Source organism: Triticum aestivum, chromosome 3B (assembly GCF_018294505.1).
Source record: "Triticum aestivum cultivar Chinese Spring chromosome 3B, IWGSC CS RefSeq v2.1, whole genome shotgun sequence".
In the NCBI taxonomy this organism is placed as follows: Eukaryota; Viridiplantae; Streptophyta; class Magnoliopsida; order Poales; family Poaceae; genus Triticum; species Triticum aestivum.
In genome coordinates this window covers 529,583,293-529,600,466 of record NC_057801.1, presented here as the reverse complement: position 1 = coordinate 529,600,466, position 17,174 = coordinate 529,583,293, and the positions used below count along the sequence as shown (strand labels likewise).

The 17,174-nt window shown below is 50.6% G+C and overlaps 1 protein-coding gene across 1 annotated transcript in view; it reads right to left on the bottom strand.

The window, feature by feature from the left end:
• LOC123067572 (uncharacterized) overlaps positions 1 to 11,061 on the bottom strand; it is a 57,488-nt gene extending 46,427 nt beyond the window's left edge. The window contains exons 1-3 of the mRNA XM_044490314.1: positions 10,902 to 11,061; positions 1,026 to 1,313; positions 858 to 949 (exon numbers count right to left, since the gene is read on the bottom strand). Of these exons, the coding sequence (XP_044346249.1) occupies positions 858 to 949; positions 1,026 to 1,313; positions 10,902 to 11,061 (540 nt within the window). The remainder of the gene's footprint in view (positions 1 to 857; positions 950 to 1,025; positions 1,314 to 10,901) is intronic.
• Between the last annotated feature and the right edge of the window lie 6,113 nt (positions 11,062 to 17,174).

Here is a 17,174-nt window from a genome sequence, read left to right as displayed (position 1 = left end):
GGCTTAGCTGCAGCCCAGTGCTCGCCTAAGTGTCTGAAATCCTACCGAGTGGAGAGCAGACCTCCCACTCGGGGGCTTAGCTGCAGCCCAGTGCTCGCCTAAGTGTCTGAAATCCTACCGAGTGGAGAGCAGACCTCCCACTCGGGGGCTTAGCTGCAGCCCAGTGCTCGCCTAAGTATCTAAAAATCCTACCGAGTGGAGGGAAAACCTCTCACTCGGGGACTTAGCTGCAGCCCAGTGCTCGCCTAAGTTAATTGGGGGACAAGTCAATGGCAATAAGCGCTTCGCTTTAACCTGCAAAAGACGCCTCAAACCAAATGCAAACATATTCAGCGACAAACCCAAGTTCGAATAACACCTAACGAAACCGAAAGTGCTCAGGCGCTAGGCCTGTTAAGGTTTGTCGGTTACAAAACTCACTCGGCATACCGAGGCAAATTTAAAGTATCAAGCTCAGAAGTTTTTTACCCCTCCCGTGGAGGGCTGGAAGGTGCCACAAACTCGTCCAGATCAATTCCATCTGCAATCCGAGTGGCAGCAGCAATGAAGGTCTCCATGAAAGATCTAAAATCGTGCTTCTTGGTGTTGGCCACCCTAAGAGCCACCAGCTTGTCCTCTCATGCATCCTTGCAGTGAACGCGGACCAGAGAGAAAGCAACATCCGCGCCGCACCTGGCCGAAGACTTCTTCCACTCCTGCACTCGACTTGGGACCTCGTTCAGTCGAGTCATCAGAGACTCAAGGTCGTTCTGGAGTGTCTCTCTTGGCCAGAGTGTTGTGTCGATGCAGGAAGTTGCGACCTTCAGCCATGCGAGATAATCGATGACGGCAGCAACACGAGATTCAAGTCGGAGCACATTCATGGTGACTTCATCTTTCAGGGGAGAGTTGATGGGGCCCAGGTTTACTTCCAGTCGACCAGTCTCCTCTTCAAAGTTCTGAAAAAATTCTGCAAGCACAACCACCGAGTCAAGACAAACAGTCGGAGGTTACAATTAAAATATTTGTTTGGTACAAAGGATTACCTTCAAGCATGAGGAACAACTTCTTGGCGAGTCCACCCAGATAAGCCTCTAGATCATTCTTGTTTCTCTTCAACTCACTAGCCTTGTCATTCAGGGTGGTCTTGTCGCTTTTCAGTCGACTGACCTCCTGGTTGGCAGCATCAAGAGCAGCTTTTAGATTGGTGTTTTCTTCTTCAAGCTTAGTCACTGAAGCCAGCTTCTCATCCGCAAGCCTGGTCTTCTCTAAAGCAGTTTTTTGCATCTCAGCCAAGTCAAGCTCTTGTTTCTTCAGGGCATCCCTCACTTTGCCTGCAAGGTTACAGTGAGATTAGATTCGGAAACAAGTGAGAGGCAAAGGCAGTCCTCAAAGGCCTCACCAAGCATACCTTTAGCTTCCTCCTTCGCCTTCGTCAAGTTCTCTTGGGCCAGTTTCACATCAAGCTCGAGCTGAATGTGTTTGTTCTCCAACTCAGTATAACGAGCCGCAAGGTCACAGGATTTCTACGAAGAACCAATCGACAGATGTCAAAGACAATTCACTTCCAAGTGAGTAAGGAAAAATCATAGCGTTTCTAAGACTACGGCCGAATGCAAACATTCGACCATAGTCTCGGGGACTACACCCAGTGGGTGCACTCAGCATGCCCCCACTGGTTTCATCAGTTAGAGTCGACCAGTCGACCAACAACACAAAAAAACAGAGGTTTTCTTCAGACTATAATCGACTGCAAGCAGTCGACCACAGTCTCGGGGACTACACCCAGTGGGTGCACTCAGCGTGCCCCCACCGGTCTATGAATCTATTCGAACTAGTCGAGTAAGGAAAAAACTTAAGACATAAAGACTATAGTCGACTGCCAGCAGTCGACCATAGCCGTGGGGACTACACCCAGTGGGTGCACTCAGCGTGCCCCCACTAGTCTGGCATTTCAATCGACACACCCACTGGGTGCAGGACAAACTCCAAGAATTGCAGAAAGAAGAGTTTACAGATATCATATCCTAACAGAACAGGCAGTGACCGACTGACCTGAACATTGCTCTAAAGAGCTGAACTGGCGTCATAGGCTGCCTGGCTAGCTTCTTGTATCGCCTTCACTTGCTCCATCATGACCCCCGCTTGGCGTATCGCTTCTCTAGCAGCACTGGCTTGGTCTTCTGGAACGGGGTAGGTGGAGAAAAGCGAGGGTTGAGCAGCACTCGACGACGAAGGGCGAGCACTCGTCAATGGCACCACGAAGGTTACGGTGGGTCGAGTGACATTGTCTCCCTCCACGACCAACATCTCGGGTGCCGGCACATCCTGAGTCGCCTTGCCAACAGACGTTTTCTTGCTTCTCCTCGGCCGTGGTGGTTCTTCGTCGTCGTCGTCAGGAAGGTCAATAACAATGTTAGATGAAACTGCAGAAAGAATCAAAATTAGAGACAATAAGTCAGTCGACTGAAAACGGCAGCACAGGAGTCATACCAGGTTTCGAGGTTGCAGCACCCTCCATCTCGTGGTCTTCGACCCTCGCCAAAGTGTCGGAAGTAGCAGCGCTGCAGTTCCAAAAGTCAGTCGATTGGCCCATGAGTCGACCAAGAACAAGTTCATGAAACAGGGAAAGCTCAAAACTACCATTACCCTGAGATAGTGGGGATCACCATCTTCATCTTCGGCAAGACCTTTGCAGGCTTCGACGGTGCCACTCGAGATTGCTTCGAAGCCTTCTCAGTCGGTGCCGGAGAAGTAGTCCGAGGGCGCTTGGTCGACTGGGAAGCGGTTACGACCCCCTTACCCCGCTCAGTCGCGGGATCATGGGCAAGCTTCGAGCGTCTCTCCGAGCGGGGAGGTGCAACTTCCTCCTCCTCCTCCTCTTCTTCCTCCTCACCAGAGTCATCACCCTCGTCGTCGTCGTCAGCATCCGAATCCCACTCCTCCGGGCTTTCGCCCCCGCTTCCTTCCTCCTCCTCAGTCGGCGGCTGTGCCCCATTGGGCATCGAGTACAATTCAGTGGTGGCCTGTCAGACAACAAAGCAAAACAAAGATCAATCGACCAATTTGCGGCAAAGCAGAATGGATAAAGCAAGATCACAATCGGGGATAAGTGGCCATACCGCGTCCGGCGTATAAGTACAGTCGAGTGGCAGGATCCTCCTAGCCCCTTGAGGGTTGTCCTTGTTCCCTGTGATGGCGGCCACCCACCTCTCCAGCGTGGCGTCATCGACTGCTTCTGGATGGACCCGAGTGGTGTCTTCGGTACCGCAGTATAGCCACATCGGGTGGCCTCGGTACTGGAGCGGTTGGATGGCCGCCTAAGGAAGACTTCCAGAAGATCCATGCCCGTCACTCCATCCCGAACGAGTTGGACCACGCGCTCCATCAACATTTTTACCTCGGCTTTCTCCTCAGGAAGCACCTTCAGAGAAGACCGTTTGTCCACTCGGTCCATGGAGAACGGAGGGAGACCAGTCGACTGCCCCGGCGTCGACTCGTCTTGGCAGTAGAACCAAGTCGACTGCCACCCTCTGATCGACTCAGGAAGGGTCATGGCCGGGAAAGTGCTCTTATTCCTCAACTGAATCCCAAGACCCCCGCACATCTGAATAACCTTGGTCCTCTCATCATCCGGACTCGCCTTTTTTACTATCTGTGAGCGACAGGTGAATATGTGCTTGAAGAGACCCCAGTGCGGTTGACAACCCAGGAAGTTCTCGCACATGGACACAATGGCAGCAAGATAGGCGATGGAATTGGGATTGAAATGGTGGAGTTGCGCCCCAAAGAAATTCAGAAACCCACGGAAGAACACACTCGGCGGCAGAGAAAAACCACGATCTACGTGAGTGGCTAAGAGAACGCACTCACCCTCCTGTGGCTGCGGTTGATACTCGGACCCCGGGAGCCTCGCTGACCCGTGGGGGATCAGTCCCTCATTGGCCAGGTCGTTGAGATCTTTCTCGGTGATGGTCGAGCGGATCCAATCCCCTTGGACCCAACCCTTCGGCAGGCGGGACCTCGACGAAGATCCGCCCCGACTGGACGGTCTCCCCTCCGCTTGCCCTGTCGCCGTCGCCTTCTTCGCGCGCTCTAGGGCCACCATCTTCTCCTTCACCATTGTCGCCGGCGAAGCGCGCGAGAGGTGGGTAGGCGGAGCCGGGAGCAGGCACAGTGGGCGGAGGCAGAGAGGGAAGAGAGAAGAATGGGAAGGCACTGTTCAAAAAACCCTCCCCGACGCTTTATATAAGGGCGTTTCCGAGTGGCTGACGAGTGGGTCCGAGCGATCCTGTCACATCCCGAAACAGTCGCGCATGCACGATACGTGGCGAAAAGGCGGCACGGGAATCGAGGCATCCATGCCTTATCCCGTCCGATTGCCGCGGACCGCCCCGCTTCGCGTGCTTCCCAAATTTCGGATCCTGCAAAATCCGCTAGCAGCAGATCAATCTGTCAGACAATATCTTTCCCGCGATCCATTGCTCGGGAGTTCTCCAAAGTCCAAAAGTTCACTCGACAGAAGATAAGAATGGATCAAGGCGACTGAAGTAAAAGTTGATGCCAACACCGAAAGAAAAATCGCCAATCCAAGATACGACACAATCAAAGCGCAAGAAATGAGTCGGAGAAAATCATCAACTCCTTCCTCACTCGAACCTCGATCCATTCGGGGGCTAATGATGAGGATATGTACCTAGGGTAGGGTCATAGACCTATCTAGGATACCATGCCCAAGGACATCCTTAGACGAAGCTACCTTCCAGTCGACCAAGAGAGACTCCACTCGACCGGCTAGAAGACACTCGACAAACCTGAAGACACTCGACCATCAAGACCCACTCGACCATCAGGAGTTCAGGATCTACTCTGCATCCATACAGTCTGTAATTAAGTAGTCTTAATGGTCATGATGACACTTTAAATAGGGCGTTACCAGTAACGCCCGACCTTAATGTACTTTAATCCTCTGCTACGTGGGATGGCTGGGGTCCTGGCGTCCTCTATATAAGCCACCCCCCTCCACTGGTAGAAGGGTTCGCACCCTTGTAACTCATATACACAGAAATCAGTCGACCGCCTCCGTGCTCCGAGACGTAGGGCTGTTACTTCCTCCGAGAAGGGCCTGAACACGCTAAACACTCGTGTGTACAACTACTCCATAGCTAGGATCTTGCCTCTCCATACCTACCCCCCATTCTACTGTCAGACTTAGAACCACGACACTCCTCGCCGCCCCGCCTATAAATAACCCCCTCCGTAGCCTCCTGGAGCACCACACCTCACCACATCTCCCTCCCATAGCCACTAGAAGCCGCAGCCCGGCCGGGCAGGCCGCGGGCTGCCGTCCCCGAGCCAAGCTCGCCGGCGATCCCCCTGGATCGACCCCACAGCTCCGGCCACTCCCAAGCCGAGGCGACCCCGCCAGGGCCTCTGCCTCTCCTCCGTGAAGCCAACGAGCCAAGCCCGAGCCCCTGGAGCCGCCCCTAGCCACCATCTTCCTCATCTCCGACGACCTCCATGTTCTGCCTCCGCTTGCGAGGAAGAAACCGACGCCGTCCGGTCACCATTTGCCACGCCACGGGTACGGGCAGGTGCGCAAGAACCTTCTCCATTGATCCCTCCCTCTCATATTCCCCCAAGAGGCCTCAACACCGGCGAACGCTTCGGCGAACCGCCGCCCGTCTCTGTTTTCTTTCCCCCTCCCTCCGGCCTGACTAGCGGGGCCAACTAGTCAGCCACTCATAACACGCGCGAAGTGGTATGAGTGGTGGCGCCCCGGGAAAATACGCCATCGACGTCACCCCCTCACTGTTTTTCCTTTTTTTCAAATTTATTTAAATTCCAGGAGCATTCAAACAGACATAACTTTTATTCTACAAGTCCAAATGCAGTGATTCTTTTTGCATTGTGTTCTTTGTATAAAAATCTAACAGCTCCCAAAAGATGGGATTTTCCTTGCTGTCTAGATTTTCTGATAAATTTCAGAAGGTTTCTTGATATTTTCTTTTGTGGTTTTTGAATGATTTTAGAGGAACCAGCTTGTCTTGAGGATCACCAGGAGCCTTGTGACCCTCATCAGTACTAAGGCAAGCCACAGTAACATTTTCATGGTGCCACTTCAATATTATTGATTTTCATACTTGAACTTATGAATATTGATGCATTTTAATTAGTTATATAATAAATATATTCTGTTATATGCTTGGTATGTTAAAATGCTTGAAGTTCAATATGTTTGAAGTAAATATTGTTGGTAAGATGATGAGAACTTAGTTGTTAGAGTTAAATAAATAATATGGTCACAGAATTGATGAGAAATTTGGATATTATTTTTGCACGAGGTATAATGATGATAATTGCTAGAAATGGTTCTAGTATAAGTAAAGAAAGGTTTTTACCAGTATAGTAGCATGATTTTATGTTGGCTCCGTGGGAGCATAGTTGGTGCAGTTTTGCACGGTTATGTGATGCATATGTTAAGTGATGTATGGTACGGCAGTACGACATTGGTTATTTCTTTTCACATTAAAAGTTGAACTGGATTAATATTCAACTTGAACATGTTGTTGACCGGGTCGTGGTGCCGCTGAAACAAGTCTTTCCCAGCACAACCACATTTGCCGGTATGGGACGGCCTTAATGCGTTTCATTGTCGTGCCTCTGATCGGTACCTCAAATTAGGGAAGGTTATGGGCGTGCTGTACCCTGGCCCGGTAGGCAAGCATAACCTTGTGAGCCTGTTGTTAAGTTAAGTTTGGTACCGGATCCCAGTGTGGATCGTGGCCACGACGGTGGTCGAGGTGTCTGGAGGTAGACACGGGGCCACCCAGGACTAGCCCAGTGGGGTCTGAGTCGGAAGGGCCGGGAGAATGTCATGACAGTGAAATGGTTTCATCAGAATGCTAGTCCACTCGGATGGGAGAGTGAGGCCATGGGTTCCGTAGTGTGGGTACAGTGTACTAACCTCTGCAGAGTGTATTTAATCTATCGATAACCGAGTCCACGGATACGGACACGCTCGAAAGTAAGGTACACCATGGGTCAACACTTAATAAATATGCACACTAAATTGCACTAAGGATGACAGTGAGGTCATCGTGTTGAGTTGGCCACGAGTTGGTCGGGTTGTGATCGCCGTAAGGATCACGGGCCACGAGTTGGTCGGGTTGTGATCGCTGTAAGGATCACGGGCCATGAGATGGCCGGGTTGTGATCGCTGTAAGGATCACGGGTATGTGTTGGTAATATTATGTTTGTTGGTCACATCTGGTAAGCAAGTTGGGAGAATGAGTACCTGTTGAGCGTAGTCACATCATGTTGGTTATATAGCTGCATTGTTGATTAAAACTGGATAAATATCATAATATTGTCTGTCATCTTGTTTATGCTTATTGTGAGCTTGCAAGTACATTCAATGTACTGACCTGGTGTGTCATGCCAGATTTCAGAAAAGTCCCGTTGGAAAGGAGTGTTGTCCGAGTCTAGACCGTGTCCACGTCGGTGTCCTTGTGCTATGGAGTCCCACTACAACGTTGTTCCGCTGCCGAGTAGTTGTCAAGATCGAGGCCCCTTTATGTTCACTAAATAATGTACATATTGTTCAGCCGCATCGTGTGTGTCGCTTGGCCTCGCTAACTGTTGTAATATGAACTATGTTCCGCTAGCATGAATAAAGCGGTTGTATTCTGTGCCATGTTGTTGTGTGTTGCCAGAAGACAAGGTCTCTGGGCTGGAAATCCAGGGTAAACCGGTCGCTCTGAGCCGGGGTGCCACAATATGAATGGATAAATGGTAGAAGCTTTCAAAATCTGCCACATGTGTTTGATAGGGGTTCTCAGAAGCAAGAAGAAGGATACAAAGCTTGTCTCTTGATTACATTGGGTATTGTAAAAAATTTTATACTACAAGCTCTTGATTTTTGTGGTCATGGTGAGTCTACTAGCTCAATAATAAGGGTAACTTTAAAGAGTTGTTGGACTTGTTCATAAAGAAAGACCCAAAGGTGGTAAAATTATTTGGGGATCCAGGAGATAACCATATATAAGCTGACTTCACATAAGATACAATTGGATTTATGTAAGGCTTGTGCAAAAGAGACCACCTATGTAATTATTGAGGAGATTGGAGGTTATCGCACATGTAAAGGCGTTTTGCCTCGTCCTCGATGTAGGTTTTCACATTTTGCATCTATCATTAACTAGTTTTACCTGCTATATTAGGCACAGATTTGCATTTCAAAATTAATGATTGAAGGTTTAGCTTCTTCTGCAGTCATGGGAGGCTCAGATCAACCAATCATTTGATTTGGTATCAATCTTTTGTATCTTCTATCTATGCTACACATTGTCTTTCGATTTGTCTTGCATTGAATATTATGTTTGGTTTCTTATTAGTTATGCAACATAGATTGACTTTTGTATGCCTTCAAACTGGAGTTTTTGCTGGGTAGTTTTTGGGCCTTAGTTTCTCGCCTGGGGCGTCGGACAATCCTAGGTCCGCCACTCCAGAAGAACATTATGTAGATGAACATAGTAAATCAAGATTCCCAACGTCATGTGTCATGGATGGTTTGTGAACATCTTCTCTGTTGTCTTCATTCATATAGCACAGCCTATCTTCTGTGTTACCTGAATAGATAATGCAAAATGATCAAATATAGGGATATTGAATAGTTTACGACCTTGGGTGCTTCGGCCCAGAGTTTTTGCATATTTTAGCACTTAGCTAAGTATTTGTAATAAACATAATGGATGCCATGGAAAGAATAATACAGACTTGCTGTAGTTCAACAAAATGGTGATATAAAAAAATGCAGGGAATAGGCTAAAGAACATCTTTTGGTATGTCAAGGATAATTATCAAACCACTCATGCATAAATCATAGCTTCTCGAAGTATACCTGTCCTACATCCGCGAAGAAAGAGCAATTTCAAGATCCTACGGAAGTGCAAGAGCAATTGACGAGGAAAAAACATTAATGCTTGTTAGAGCCAAGTTTATGCACAGCAGCAGGGTGATAAATTCTTGTAAAAAATGTACAGCCAAATCCAGTACTGCAGATAAGTTCCGAAATCACCATGAAGGATGCTAACTACCAGGTCCTCCATAGTGTTGTAAACTTTTCAACATACGGGAAATTTACTCTGTATTTATCACTGCATTTTCTCAATTCGGATAACCTAGAAGATAAGCTGTCAAACATATAGGAACCAAGCAGGGGAGACGCAAAGAATGGAAAATACTTAGCCCCACCGCCAGGCCTACTGCTGTCAAATCCTTGAGGATTTGGTTGTTCACAAAGAATAGAATACTTATTCAATCATTTATACAAACCCAAGAAACAAAAGAATGGAAGAAAGATAAAATAATGGAACCGCTAAGCCTGAATTTTTTTTGTTATCTCAATTCTGTTTGCAAACAGAACGCAGAGGGGCATCGCTGCCGATTCCCCTATTGTTGAAATAAACAATTGACAAAAGAAAACAAGAGTATGGATCAACTAAAGGAAGAACTAACAGAAAATGCTACTCCCTCCGTCCCATAATATAATAGTATTTTTGACACTACACTTGTGTCAAAAACGTTCTTATATTATGGGCAGAGTATGGGCAGAGGGAGTACCTTTTTGGGGCATCAATGGTTACAGTACTGACACGCGTGCAGTAAAACCTGCATTCTTTGTACTATGACATCCTAAGCCAATTTGGCTAAACCTCTACAGCAGTGGCAGTGTAACAGCAAAATCCGATAAAACCTAATTAAACTGCATAATGAATAGATTCCCGTTCTTGTGAACTCTTTCCCGATCTAGGGTGCCAGATCCGCCTCAATTGCCGATGCGACAGCACTGCAGTAAGAATCATGGAGAACATGATAGAAAAGAGAATTGCGAACTGAAGCAAGGATGATTACCAACAAGCAGAGGCTTTGGTGGAACCAACAAAACTAATTTAGACCCAAGAACCAATCTAGAGAAAGAAAGTCATATGCATACAAGATCCAGATAAATAGATATGCGAGTGTTATAAACTAGTAACAATATACTGACCATTTTCCTACACAAGAACATTAAATAGATGAACATGATAAATCAAGAGTCCTAATGTCATGTCATGGATGGTTTGGGAAAATCATGTGGTGCAGCCTATCTTCTGAGTTGAGATACTGCAATGATAAATATATAGAGTGAATGTCAAGGATATTGAAGGGCTTAAGACCCTTGTGTGTTGGCTGGGTGTTTTCAAGTGTGTTAGCACTTGGCTAAGTATCTATAATGAGAAACAGTGGATTACAAGAAAAGAACAATACATCTTGCATAGTTCCTGCCATGCCCTCTCGCTTGCCTACAGAAAAGGATATGTAAGCACATAAGAAACAGAAACTGACTATGGAAATCTATGCCTCACAAGTATGAAACAATAGAGGACCTACAGTTAGCATCATGTAGTTCATCTTTTTGGAACTTATCTATAGAAATAAATTTGCTTGATTTTTTTTGTTATTGTGTTATGACCAGCGTCACTTATAGCCGGAGGAGGCCCAATGGGCCCAAGTTATTTTATTTTTAGCAGCGAGGTTACATAAACAGTTGTAAGACTCCCGTTTGGAATTAAGCAATAAGACATAATCTATTGCCCGGCTCCCAGAGGAGCCGGAACCCTAACCTAGCTGCCGCCTCTCCCATCGCCGCCGCCTTCCCCTCCGTGTGAGACGGCGCCCACACGCCGGCCGCCGCGGTCACGAGCTCGTCCACCTCCCTCCTTCCCCTACAATCTCCCGCCAATTCCCGGTAGAGCCCTAGCTCCTACCAATTTGGTATCAGGTAGCTCGGTTGCAATCATGTCTTCGCCGCTGCCGACCTCCAACACCGCCCTGCTAGTCGCCCCGAACAGTGCCCCTCCACCGCTGGTGCCGGTTACCTCCGCCGCCCCGGTTGCCGCTGTCTTCACCCCGGAGGAAGTCACCGGCGCACTCCGCGATCTCGCCACCGCGGTCCAGGGGATCCGCCTCTACCTGGCCGGCCCCTACGGGCTGCCGCAGCACCACCAACCGCCGCCACCGGGCCGCTACTCCTGCCATGGCAGCCGCTCCACCTGGCGGCCTCCGCCGCGATCGCCAGGCCGCTACAGCCCTAGCAACAGCTGCTGCCGGCCCCCACCACCACCCCGCCCTGGTTGCCGTGGCCGGCGCGGGCCCTGGCAGGCCCCACTGCGCCTGTCGCCCCGCTGCAGCAGCAGCAGCAGCTCCAGGCACCACCGCCGACCAGCTCCGGGCCGGCTACGACCGCGCCGAGTAGAGTCCCGATCCACCAAGTCAGGTTTCCGCCCTCGCCATCACCCCTACCGGCCTGGTTGTCCGGGTCGTCGCCGCAGCCGGTCTACACGATGACCTCGGAACCCACCCTACAGTACGACGGGTCCTCCAGCGCCGCCGGCCACTACGCTGGCCTCGACGAGTAGCCGTTCCATGGTGGGGCCCCTGTGTCCACCGAACTGGCGCCGCCCCCCTCGCTGCTCCGCACCGACGCGCCGTACTCCCACGGCGGTCGTACTCATACACCGCCGCGTTTCGCCAAGCTCGACTTCGCCACTTACGATGGCACCGAGGATCCCCTCAACTGGCTGAATCAATGTGAGCAGTTTTTCTGGGGGCAACGTACACTAGCGTCGGACCGCACCTGGCTCGCCTCATATCACCTTCGGGGCGCCGCACAGACATGGTATTACGCCCTCGAGCAGGACGAGGGCGGCATGCCCCCATGGGAGAGATTTCGCGAGCTCTACCTGTCGTGGATCTAAATCTGACAGTAGAGTGGGGGGTAGGTATGGAGAGGCAAGGTCCTAGCTATGGAGAGGTTGTAAACACAAGAGATGTACGAGTTCGGGCCCTTCTCGGAGGAAGTAAAAGCCCTACGTTTCGGAGCCCGGAGGTGGTCGAGTGGATTATGTGTATATGGATTACAAGGTGCCGAACCCTTCTACCTGTGGAGGGGGGTGGCTTATATAGAGTGCGCCAGGACCCCAGCCAACCCACGTAATGAAGGGTTTAAGGTATATTAAGTCCGGGGCGTTACTGGTAACGCCCCACATAAAGTGTCTTTACTATCATAAAGTCTACTTAATTATAGACCGTTGCAGTGCAGAGTGCCTCTTGACCTTCTGGTGGTCGAGTGAGTCTTCGTGGTCGAGTCCTTCAAGTCAGTCGAGTGAGCCCCTCGTAGGTCGACTGGAAGGTGATCTCTTCTAAGGGTGTCCTTGGACAGGGTACTTAGATCAGGTCCGTGACCCTACCCTAGGTACATGACTCCATCATTAGCCCCCGAATGGATTGAGGCTTGAGTGATGAAGGAGTTGATGCTGTTTCCGGTTAGCCTCCGCATACTGGTCGTGCGTTGTTTTGAACCAAAAAATCTCTTTGTTGATAGTGAGCAACTTTTCTTCAGTCGACTCGATCCATTCTTTTCCTTCGTCGAGTGATCTTTTGGACTTCGCCGATTTCCGAGCAACGGATCGCAGGAAATCCCGCGTCTGGCAGACCGATCTGCCATTCGCGGATTCCGCGGGATACGAAATTTGGGGAAGCGCGCGAAGCGGGGCGGACCGCGACGCTCGGATGGGACAGGGCATAGACGCCTCGATCCCCGCGCCGCTTTTTTCGCCACGTATCACGTCCGCACAACTGTTTCAGGATATGATTAGATCGACCGGGCCCACCTGTCATCCACTCGGAAGGGATCTTATAAACGCGCCCGGCGAGGGTTTTTTGAGCAGTGCCTCAACATTCTCTCTCTGCTCCCTTCGTCTCCGCCCAACGCGCTCGCTCTCGCCTCCGCACAACTTCTCCTCGCGCGTCTCGCTGGCAGCTATGGTCAAGGAGAAGACGGCGGCGCTGGAATGCGCGAAGAAGGCGTCGGCGACGGAGAAGGCGAAGGGGAGATCCACCAGTCGCGGCGGGTCTTCGTCTAGATCTCGCCTGCCGAAAGGCTGGGTCCAGGGAGATTGGATCCAATCGACCATCACGGAGAAGGATCTCCTCGACATGGGCAACGAGGGTCTGATCCCTCATGGAGCTGCAAGGCTTCCGGGGAAAGAGTGGCAGCCCCAGCCGGAAGAGGGTGAGTGCGTGCTTCTGGCTACCCATGTCGACCGCGGATTTTCTTTGCCGCCGAGCGTTTTCTTCCATCGTTTCTTGAACTTCTTTGGAGCGCAACTCCACCACTTCACCCCGAATTCTATCGCCTATCTTGCCGCGTTTGTGTCCATGTGTGAGAGCTTTCTGGGTTGTCGACCGCATTGGGGTTTGTTCAAGCACATATTCACGTGTCGCTCTCAGACCGTGAAGAAGGCGAGCTCAGGCGATGAAAAAACCCGAGTTGTCCAAATGTGTGGGGGTCTGGGGATCCAGGTGAGGAACAAGAGCACCTTCCCAGCCATGACATTTCTCGAGTCAGTCAGAGACTGGCAGTCGACCTGGTTCTACTGCCAGGATCAGCCGACGCCGGGGCAGTCGAGTGGACTCCCTCAGTTCACCATGGGCCGAGTGAACAAGCCCTCCTCTCTGAAGGTGATTCCGGAGGAGAAAGCTGACGTGAAGATGCTGATGGAGCGTGCAGTTCAGTTGGTTCGGGAGGGAGTGACGGGTATGGATCTCCTGGAGGTTTTTCTTAGGCATCGTATCCAGCCTCTTCAGTTCTGGAGCCATTGCATGTGGTTGTACCGCGGGACTGAGGATGAGACTCGGGTCAATCCAGAAGCAGTCGACGATGCCACTCTGGAAAGGTGGATGGCCGCTGTTACTGGGAACAAGGATAACCCTCGTGGAGCCAGAAGGATTCCTCCACTCGACCACCACAGTGATCCAAACAAGGTATGTCTGCTCCACTTCCCATTGTATTCTTGTCACATTTATTTCTGTTTTCTCTGCCGTTCGGTCGACTGATCTTTGTCTTGATGTCTATCAGGTCCTCACTGAGCTGTACTCGATGCCCAATGGAGCTCAGGCTCCGACTGAGGAGGGAGAAGCGAACAGGGGCGAGAGCCAGGAGGAGGAGTGGGACTCGGACGCCGCTGAGGATGATGATGATGACGATGACGATGATGATGATGATGATGATGAGGACGAAGAAGAGGAGGAGGAGGAGGTCGCACCACCGCGCTCGGAAAGGCGGTCGAAGCTTGTCCATGACCCTGCGACTGAACGTGGCAAGGGGGTTGCGACTGTTACACAGTCGACCAAGCGCCCTCGGACCACCTCTCCGGCGCCGACTGAAAAGGCGTGGAAGCAGCCCAGGGCGGCCCCGTCAAAGCCGACCAAGCTCCTGCCGAAGATGAAGGTGTCCATCCCCACCATATCAGGGTAATCATGCTGCTTAAGTCTTCTTGTTTTGTGCGAACTTTATCTCTGGTTGGCGCTGGAGTTAGTCGACTGATTCTTTGGAGTTGCAGTGCTGCTACTTCTGAGACCTCAGCCTTGGCTGACGACCATGAGATGGAGGACGCAGCAACCTCAAAACCTGGTACTATACTCTTAACACCGTTTCTAGTCGAATGACTCATGATCTCTAATTCTGATTCTTTTCTGTAGCTCCATCCAATGTTGTTATCACTCTCCCTGATGACGATTAAGATGAGGAACCGCTGAAGCACAGAAGGAGTAGGAAAGCGTCTGCCGGCAGGGTGCCCCAGGATGTGACGGTGCCTGAGACCCTGGCCACGGAGGAGGAGAACACCACTCGACACACTATGTCCTTCGCAGATCACTGACGAGTGCCCTGCAGCCCTCCCTCTTCACGACGCACCACGTCCCAGAGGACCAAGCTGGCGCCGCAAAGGAGGCGATACGCCAGGCAGGGCTCATGATGGAGCAGTTGAAGACCATCCGGGATGCGAGCCAAGCAGCTTACGACCCCAGTTCCGCCCTTCAAAGCAATGTTCAGGTCAGTCGACCACCGCTTGCTCTGTTAGGATATGCTATCAAAAACTTTTCTTTCCAGAATTTATAGTAATCACCCACTGGGTGTGTCGATTTAAACTCCGTGTTAGCGGGGGCACGCTGAGTGCACCCGCTGGGTGTAGTCCCCAAGGCTAAGGTCGACTGCTGGCAGTCGGCCTTAGGCTTTATAAGTTCAGTCTTTCCGTCATTCGACTATGGCGACTGGATTTCGCAAACCGGTGGGGGCACGCTGAGTGCACCCACTGGGTGTAGTCCCCAAGGCTAAGGTTGACTGCTGGCAGTCGGCCTTAGGCTTTATAAGTTCAGTCTTTCCGTCATTCGACTATGGCGAATGGATTTTGCAAACCGGTGGGGGCACACTGAGTGCACCCACTGGGTGTAGTCCCCGAGACTGTGGTCGACTGCTTGCAGTCGATTACAGTCTTAAAGAATACATCTTGTTTTTTTTTGAGGTCGACTGGTCGACTCTGTCTTCAATAGGATTAGTGGGGGCACGCTGAGTGCACCCACTGGGTGTAGTCCCCGAGACTACGGTCGAATGCTTGTATTCGGCTGTAGTCTTAGAAACGCATGATTTTTCCTTTTCCACTCGGAAGTGAATTATCTTTGACATTTAGTCGATTGATTCTTCGCAGAGATCCTGTGACCTCGCGGCTCGCTACACTGAGCTGGAAAACAAGCACATTCAGCACGAGCTGGATTTGAAGCTGGCTCAGGAGAATCTGACGAAGGCAAAGGAGGAGACCAAAGGTATGTTTGGTGGGACCTCGACGACTGCTTTTTCCCTTTATTTGTTTCAAAATCTGATCTTGCTTGTAACTTGCAGGTAAGGTGAAGGAGGCCCAACAGAAAAAAGACCTTGAACTAGCTGAGAAGATCAAGCTTGCTGACGAGAAGTTAGCTTCAGTCACCAAGCTTGAGCAAGAAAACACCAATCTGAAAGCTGCTCTTGGGAAGAAAAATGATCTGGAAGCCTTCCTGAGTGGTCTTGCCAAGAAGCTGTTCCTTATGCTTGAAGGTAAACCTTTAAGCTCAACAATCATTTTTGACTGTGATTTTTCCATTCGACCATTGCCTTGACTCGGTGATCGCCCTTGCAGAATTTTGTCAAGACTTTGAAGAAGAGACTAGCCAGCTGGAACCAAACCTTGACCCCGTCAATTCTCCAGTGAATGACGAAATTGCCATGAATGTTTTCCGACTGGAGTCCCATGTTGCAGCTGTCGTGGACTATCTTGCAAGGCTGAAGGTCGCCACATCTCGCATCGACTCAACGCTCGGGCCCAGGGAGACACTCCAGAACGACCTCGAGTCGCTGATGGCTCGCTTGAACACGGTCCCTGGTCGAGTGCAGGAGTGGAAAAAGTCCTCGGCTCGGTGCGGTGCAGATGTTGCTCTATGTCTGGCCCGAGTCCACTGCAAAGATGCGCGAGAAGACAAGCTGGCGGCCCTCCGGGTGGCCAACACCAAGAAACACGACTTCAGGTCCTTTATGGAAACTTTCATTGCTGCTGCCACTCGGATCGCAGATGGAATTGATCTTGATGAGTTTGTCGCACCTTCCAGCCCTCCACAGGAGGGGTAAAAAACTTCTTTTAAGCTCGACGCTTTAAGTTTGCCTCGGTATGCCGAGTGGAGTTGTAACCGATAAACCTTAACAGGCTTAGCGCCTGAGCACTTTCGGTTCCTTTAGGTATCGTTTCGAACATGAATTTGATGTTTGAATACGATTGCTTTTGGCTTGAAATGTCTTTTGCAGGTTCAAAGCAAGACGCTCACTGCAGTCGACTTATTCCTTAATCCACTTAGGCGAGCGCTGGGCTGCAGCTAAGCCCCCGAGTGAGGGGTTTGCTCTTCACTCGGTAGGATTTTTGTATCTTAGGCGAGCACTGGGCTGCAGCTAAGCCCCCGAGTGAGAGGTTTGCTCTTCACTCGGTAGGATTTTTATATCTTAGGCGAGCACTGGGCTGCAGCTAAGCCCCCGAGTGAGAGGTTTGCTCTTCACTCGGTAGGATTTTTATATCTTAGGCGAGCACTGGGCTGCAGCTAAGCCCCTGAGTGAGAGGTTTGCTCTTCACTCGGTAGGATTTTTATATCTTAGGCGAGCACTGGGCTGCAGCTAAGCCCCCGAGTGAGAGGTTTGCTCTTCACTCGGTAGGATTTTTATATCTTAGGCGAGCACTGGGCTGCAGCTAAGCCCCCGAGTGAGAGGTTTGCTCTTCACTCGGTAGGATTTTTAT